At 40.0% G+C, this 8413-nt stretch overlaps 1 protein-coding gene across 1 annotated transcript in view; it reads left to right on the top strand.

Annotated features, from left to right (window-relative positions):
• The window catches only part of LOC144044532 (ADP-ribosylation factor-like protein 4D), a 4913-nt gene extending 1040 nt beyond the window's left edge, over nt 1-3873 (top strand). Inside the window, exons 2-3 of the mRNA XM_077559005.1 lie at nt 585-1164; nt 3019-3873. Of these exons, the coding sequence (XP_077415131.1) occupies nt 721-1164; nt 3019-3183 (609 nt within the window). The 5' untranslated portion in view covers nt 585-720 and the 3' untranslated portion in view covers nt 3184-3873. The remainder of the gene's footprint in view (nt 1-584; nt 1165-3018) is intronic.
• The last annotated feature ends 4540 nt before the right edge of the window (nt 3874-8413 follow it).

Here is an 8413-nt window from a genome sequence, read left to right as displayed (position 1 = left end):
TGTGACCCCAGACAGACTGAAAAGTTTGTTTGAATGTTGAGTTGACTGCATGCTTTTAGTTTTTATTTGTTTATTGAATGTCGTTGAATGTTTGCAATTTGAAATTTTCATTGCTTGTACAAGTTGTACCAAATTGTGTCAATAAATCGCTAGCAGCTATCCTGCCACGTCACAGTGGATGTGTTGCCATTTAGACAGTAAAAAAAAGGCTTAGAAACCGTTATATTTATTCAAACTTTATTTTATTTGCTTGAAGGGCCTTCATGTGTTTATTTGGTAAAAGGATAGCGCAAAAATTACTCAACCAAAAGCACACAATTTACAAGCAGCCTTTGAGGCTCTCCACGCAAACATGGATAACCAAAAAACAAAAATATGATGACACAATGGGGTAGGGTGGCTGATCCAAATCAGGATTGTATGGCCACTATAGTCTTACCTATTGTAAAATATTTTTAGCATTGGTATCCACTTTGACTCCATAACATGGCGTAAATGTGGATAGATTTGTTAAACTTCTAATGGGCCATGTCTCTTATTTACAAGCTGACTCATGTTTTCCTCCCCCACTCTTCTCTCTCCAGGCCTCCAGTGACTGAAGCTGCAACAGTTTGCTGCCCCCTGGCCACACAGCCCTTCTCATCCTTGCACACTTGCCCTCCCAAGTCAGACAGGAGTGGAAATATCAGGGTGGATTCTTCCACTGGTCCAGGCAGAAACATGGGCAACCAGTTTACAGACATTGCCCCCAACACCACATTCCTCCCCAACCTCCAGTCCTTGCACATTGTTGTGATCGGTTTGGACAACGCAGGGAAAACCTCACTGCTCTACAGACTTAAACTGCAGGAATTTGTCGAGACCATCCCCACCAAAGGCTTCAACATGGAGCGCATTAAAATACCCACGGGGAATTCCAAAGCCAACACATCGACTTTCCAGGTGTGGGATGTTGGCGGTCAGGAGAAATTGAGGCCTCTCTGGAAATCGTACACTCGGAGGACTGACGGGCTAGTGTTTGTGGTGGATGCAGCTGAGGCCGAGCGAATGGAGGAAGCCAAGATGGAGCTTCACAGGATCAGTCGGTCTGCTGAGAATCTTGGGGTGCCTGTGTTGGTTCTGGCAAACAAACAGGACCTGGAATCAGCCATGTCAGCGTCGGAGGTAATCCTTTTAAAAAAAAAAAATATTCTGTGTTTCTTCATTAAAATGTGTTACGAATGCTGCGATTGATACACATTTACTCAAAAGCAGTCCTTCTCAAGTATTGGTGGGGGTTTGCACTGGCGGTGTAACCCTGGGGAACACACCTTTTTTCTTTTGCCATAAAGTATAATCGCACATCCACTTCAGTGGTTGGAAGTGGCGCTCTTTTTTATTTTCTTTTTCTTTTTCTTTCTTCACCAGGCAAATGGATGCACTTTAAACTCTATTATTGTACACCCTAAAAAATTATGATAAAGTTATCCTTTGCTGAGCTACATTTGTTTATCTTTTGTTTTCTTTAATATTAGTGTTTTGCAGAGGGGACGTGTAATTTTAACCATTTTATTGACAAATTTACTATTTATAGTCACGGTGGGGAGTTGGGAGCGGCGTGAAATATTTTCTTCTTCCTAAGGGAGGCGTAACAAAAAAAATAACTGAGAATTACTTTTCTAAAGCATTGCTGATGCTGTATGTTTTCACTGTACTGTACACGTATAGACATGCCCACTAAAAACAGTTTTTGCTTTTAATGTTATCATGATGTGAATGTCCTGCAATGACTTAAGCAATTCCATTTTATAGGGTAACGTTTGGCCTGGCCTGTGTTTTAATATATATATATATATATATATATATATATATATATATATATATATATATATATATATATATTTTTTAACAATTACAGTGTGCTAAAGCAGATAAAAAATAAATAGATAAAAAGGTTTTGTCTGCTTGACAGTAATCGACTTAAGTGTCTTAAGTTGCCAACTACTGGTAGGAATAAATATTGCAATTATCTTGCCATTGGGCTGGCGAATGTGGATTCTGATAAGGGAGGGTATGTTCACCATACTTAAAAAAAATATATGAAGAAATTGCAGCCGTTTGTTTTTTTCCCCCCCATGAAAACCTTCAAACTTAAACATTCAAATACATTCCTAAAATGGCGGGGACTATTTATTTGACTCTTTTCCTGAAAAGAGGAATTATGCATTATCTAATAAAATGTTTCAGAAACATTTCTGGTTTAAATGCGGCAAGAATCAATAATTACTGCATTCTTCCCTTTTAATAACCTTTTTTGAAACACCAGTTTTTTGGGTGTGGTTGTATCTCATGCAAATGAGCCAGCACTGTTCAACCCCCAAACACACACACCATCCCCCCATGCAAAGTGTGTCTAGGGCTACCATGATGACCAGGGGCAGAGCTAGTGGTGTGTACTTGGGATTGATTAAGACCTTTGTCTGAAACGTACTAAGAAGAACATAAGTCATGAAACAAAAATATAGAGTATGTGAGATTTTATTTCCACACTCCAATATATGCAGAAGCAAGATTAATTGAAGAATTGAATAGTCGTCGTGTATACAGATGTCACCCTTCTTAGCAACAAGTTACGTTCCAGAATGCTGCATCGTTCATATCTTGAATTGTTCGCAAGTTGTTATTTTGATGGAAGATGGCAGATTTGGCGTTGCACATTTGGAAGATACCTGCTTTCGAGTCACTAATTTACACATACGTGTCTGGTGGTTCAGAACAAGATTAGGCAGAGTGGGAGTTGGGGTTGCAAGCTACCGCCAGTCTGTTAGTCCAAATGCTTGTAATTCAACTGTTCATTAGTAGGATAGTGTCATTCTATCATCTCTATGTTGGATTGCTATCAACAGTCACTGGAAGAAAACACTCTGCTCTTGATAAGCACTATGTTATAGCATAAAATAGTATTGGTGTTTGTGACCACCATTCTGTTACCAGCAAAAGTTGTGCTAATGTGGGTAATCTTGTGTTTCCCTTTCTCAGGTGGAGAAAGTTCTCTCTCTCCATGAAATGAGCTCATCCACGCTACACCACACACAAGGCTGCTCAGCGCTGGATGGTCAAGGCCTGCAGATGGGCCTAGAAAAACTCTATGAGATGATCCTGAAGCGGAAGAAGATACTTCGACAGAGCAAGAAGAAGAGATGAGGTGTTGCTATTTGGGGCGTTAAACGTTGATGGGAATGCAATTGTATGCACAGTTCTACAGTGGAAATACTGTCACTAATTTGGAAGGATGCAGTCCATTTGTTGAACAAGGATGATATTCAGGAAGAGTACGAGCAGAGGATGGTATCAGCTCTTGAGCACATCTCCCTTTCCTCATCTGCCTGTTGAAGAGACTTGCCCTTCTATAGGGACAGACGGATTTGAACGTGTGTAATATATGATGAACACTCACTGATGCACTCACTCCAATGTTGAAGGATTGGTTAGACTTTTTTTTCCCCTTCAGTAAGTTTTAGGGTAATTTTTGTTCACTTTATTTATGTTGCATGTTGTCACCCAGTACATGGTTGGGAGTATAAAAATACACACACACACACCTTTGTATGTTACGCTATTAGAAACTTGAAACTCCCCAGTATTTGAGAAGCTGGGTGAGATCTGTCATAAAATAGCAAACGGGACATTTACTAACCGACAAAGACTAGGACTGAGCAGTAATGCATGTGAAGTTGTTGTCCCCCACCCCCCACCCCCACCCCAGACACTTCACCAAAGTTGCCACAGCTGGGTGTTTTTCACAGTTGGTTTAGTTTCTTTGCTAAAACAACTTTGTTTTATGTCTTGTTTTGTAAAATGTTGAAGAATAAATAAATTATTGACTGAAATTGACATTAACATTTGTTTTGTGTTAACTTCATCCAATTTACAGTAATTTCTGGACTAAAAGGCGCACCTGACTATAAGTCGCGCTAGCTAAATTTGGGGAATACTCAAGTTTGTTACACATATAGGCCGCACCCGACTGTAAGCCGCAGGTGTTTTAATGTCACCACGCCGGGTTCCCGCTACGAGTAAGCGTGCGTCTGGTGATGTGATGAGCGCAGAACTTCCATACTATATCTAAGTCCGTGGATGAGCGTCACTCGCCGGAACACCTTTTGGGGATCAAAACATGAATTGTCAAGCGTACCAGAACGCTGATGTACGTTCTTTGCACACTGAGAAGTACCTGGACGCTCAAGGGAGATTTTTAGAAGTGCTGGAGTTGTGTACCGGTGCTTTCCGGCCCACTTAAAACACTGTGTATATACATATATGTATCACAGGAGAAATGCTTTACAATCTATTTCCCTTCGATGAACAGCTCATAGAATTTACTGAGAATGTACATGCCCTGTCGCATTGATGTGGGCTCTGTGAATGCTTGTGATGCGTGACTGTATTGAAAGTGAGAGAGAGAAAAAAATCCTCTTGCTCTGTGTGCTTGCCGCTGGGACATAACATTATGCATGGTATGCCCAATGGTTTTTCAAACCTTTTACTATATGTGAGAGAACCCACACATAAAGATAGAAACTGAGGCCTTTAAGAGTTTTATTCAGTGTTATTGGTCTTCACTGATCCTGTCCTTCCATTCATCTTGGAAGTTTAACAAAGTCCTCTGATGCATCAATCTTGCCTAATTAGATAGAGACAAGCACACACTTTGAGGTTTGCGTTGATGGTTGCTGACTGAGAGCGTTGTAAGATAGCAATGTCGACAAACACGAATTGCTTTGGAGAATACAAACTTCCCACCATCCGGGGAACCCACTTTTATACAAAAAAAGGATATTGCATATAGTGCACATTTTGTTTTATTTACTGCTGCTTCTTTGTGCGTCACTCAGCATGTTTAAGATTGTTGGCCCAACCAGTTTCATATCATATTACTGACAAATCAAATCTTAACATACCTCAGAACAAACAATAACCTTAAAACATAATATACAGTAGTGTATGTGACATCCTGGTGAGAAAGGGGCTAATTGGGGACAAAACAGCCCGATTGTCTTCTTGTTGTGTGTACCTGGCATTAGAAAAACTTGGCCAAATGAGGAAACCGCTCCTCAACTCGTTCAAGCAAACATCAAGGCATATTTTGCAATGCATTTATTCACTGTCACAGGCAACAAGTCCGACCCACTGAGTCCCCGTCCACACGAAAGCCAGTTTTAATGTATCCTCACAAGTTTTTACCGCTTAGGCCGTTCGTCAACATGATGGCGCGGTTTCGGAGTTTGAAACTGATCACTTTTGAAACCGGGCTCCAGAGTGAAAAGATTTCAAAACGCGCCCCGTACGCGTCCGTCTGGACACCTTATGCAGGATACTCCTCCAGTGATAACGTAATGGTCGCAGTTCGATGATGACGCATTGTCGCAGATCAATGATGTATGTGCCAATTCTCATCTGACTGTGCGCAAACTGTCAGTCTGTCAACAACAATGGCGGCTTGCCGTGTCGTAGTCGTTTTGCGCAGCCTCTTCAGCTTGCTTATGCAGCAAAATATTTTTCTTATTTATTCCCACATTCAACAAATGCTGTTGTACTTTAATCACCCGCCACTGTCAATTCTCCTATGTTTGTCTTCATGTTGTTTTGATACATGCAAAGCCATGTATGTTCTGTAGATTGCAATAAAGTTAGGGGGGAAAAAGTGTTCATCTTCTTTGCTGACTCTTCTTCTATGATTTCCGTTAACTCCCTGTGGCTGCGCTACAGCGCCACTCCAGACTTGGCATATACATTACAGCCTTTAAACATCCTCAGCGTCTTCTTTTGGACACACGCAAATCTTGAAATGCTTCTGTGTGTACGAGATTTGTTTGAGGAACAAAGCCGGCTTTGCTTCCGTCTGGAGGGGGCCTCAGTCAGCTCGGCAACCCTCATGCATCATGCAGCTGGCAAAGTCGGGCCTTCAAAACAAAAGTGTGCCAGTATAACACGGTTGCATCACAATGGGCTGAAAGATTTCCAAAATCTTGCTTGAGCTTGTCTTTTTTCTTTCTTTTTTACCTGTTGTTCCTCGTGTGCCAAATCTATGCATTAAAAAATATAAGACAATTTCAATAAATCACTCATTTCCATTTATTGCTGTTAGTGGTTGTCTACTCAAGCCAAAAACATGATAGGCAACTAGTCACTGTCACCCTCGAAACATTGTGGGTTAGTAAGTCAAGAAGATGACAAATCAACAAGGCTGTAAAACCCCGATATCCCCTTTACATAGCTACAGTGTAGTGTCAACCGTGTAGTTTAATTTGTGATGTAAATGCTAAAATGCTAAAAAAAAAAAAAAAAAAGTCACATGCACTGTTCTCCATTAAACCCAAAGTTCTAATCTGAAATGGCCAGCATAGCTACAGGGTACCGATTGTTGTTGCTTGCTCCTGACAAGTCCTGGACATGGAATTATGAGGAAACCTTGGTTTGATATCAGACAGGCAAAATAGCAGCAGGAAACTGGAGGTACAGTATATGGTGGAACCAGATTGTGGTTGTAAAGAATTGTGTTTAGGATTCCCTTGCTTATGAGGACAATGAGAGTGGCAATGCTTTTTTTTTTAGTTATGCAATATTTTTAAAACATTCTGAGCATGAGAAAAAAGGCATACTGTAGTACTATTGCTGTTACACTTTTGTATATAGTATTGTACTTGATCTACTTTTCAACTGGAAAATGAAAACTTGCATCATGAAAATGAAGCCCAATCATTACTTGTATAAAAACAAAGCATGTCATCTGTGTGTCTGTGTAAAGAGTGTGTTTATTTACAGTAAGCAGTCCTGTGACGTAACACTGATGACAGCACACAAAAGGACAAAAAATAAATAATAGAGTGAGATTAGTCCCTTTCACCAAATCAACAACTGTGATTGATTCTCTCAAGGTTTTCTCAAATTGACTACAAAAGCATTGGAACAGCAAGGTCAATTCATTTGTGTTAGTTGTATACTGAAGACATTTAGGTTTCAGGTTAAAAGGTGAATATAAGACAAAGTGCACAATTCCAACTTTTATTTCATGGTATTTAAATCTAGATGTGTTAAACAACTCAGGACAGAGCACCTTTTTTTTCTTCTTTTTTTTTTTTTTAAACCCACCCACTTTTAAAATAAGCAGAATTTTTGGAAGATGTAGCTGATGGGAGTTTCTAGTTGTTGAGGTGTTGCCTATTAGATTGATTGCTTAAAAATTAGTGCATGCTTTTGGCTTTGGGTTTCACCTGTGAAAATTGCATTTGCTCTGAAGCAAACATGAAGACCACATAAATGATCGATCAGAACTATTGCACAAACACTGAGCATAGCCAATGCAAGAATTTGGAATGTCCTAAAAAAAAGAAACAACTGTACTAAACAACAGACATCAAACAGGTTGGTCAAGTGTATCAATAGCAGGTGATGGCAGATACGTTATGAGAGCTGTGAAGAAACACCCAAAGACAACAGTCAGTGACATCACTGCCAACCTCCACAGGGCAGGAGTGAAGGTAGCTCAATTCACTTTTCGAAGACGACTTCAAGTGAAGAAATATTCAGGCAAGCCATATCACAAGATGCAAACCACTCATTAGGAAGTACACGGATGAGCCACAAAAGTTTTGGAACAAAGTTTTATGCACTGATGAAACCAAGATTAATCACTACTAAAGTGATGGAAAGGCCAAAGTATGGAGAAAGAAAGGATCTGCTGATGATCCAAAACACACAAGCTCATTTGTAAAGCATGGATGCTTCTGTGGCGAGCTCACTAGTCTTTATTGATGATGTATCTGTATCTCATGAAGGTAGCAGCAGAATAACAGCTGAAGTCTACAAAAAAACATTTCTGGCAATTACAGAAAAATGTATCCAAACTACTAACTTGGGAGAAGTTTCTTCATGCAAAATCAAAATGACCCAAAACACACTGCAAACACAACAAAGGGCTTCAACGTTGGAAAAAAGGGGAATGTTTTTATGTTTTTCACTTTAAGTTAAATTAACAATGGCCGTTGAAAGTGGGTGCAAGGTTCAATTAAAAGGTGATCTGTTAAAGGAGATGTCAACGCCATTTTTTTGGGGACAATAATATGTTCTATGCATCCCCACTAGTCTAAATACGGCATTCTGGTTAATCTTGCATTAGTGGAATATGAGTTAAGCAGCAAAATCCAGCCATTTTTATCCATCTCAATGGCCATTTTGCCACTTGCTGTCGACTGAAGATGACTTCCATGTTGCTTAGGGCTCAGGCAACGACCAATCACAGCGCACCTGTTTTCTGAAGCTGAGCTGTGATTGGTTGTTACCTGAAACCCACTTGTCTTCATTATACTGTACAACAAAAATAAAGGAATTGACCTTGCCGTTCCAATGCTTTTGGAGGGGACACTATGTAGCA

Source organism: Vanacampus margaritifer, chromosome 2 (genome assembly GCF_051991255.1).
Source record: "Vanacampus margaritifer isolate UIUO_Vmar chromosome 2, RoL_Vmar_1.0, whole genome shotgun sequence".
NCBI classification, from domain to species: domain Eukaryota; kingdom Metazoa; phylum Chordata; class Actinopteri; order Syngnathiformes; family Syngnathidae; genus Vanacampus; species Vanacampus margaritifer.
The sequence above is the reverse complement of the archived record's forward strand: the minus strand, read 5'-3'. Positions and strand labels throughout refer to the sequence as shown.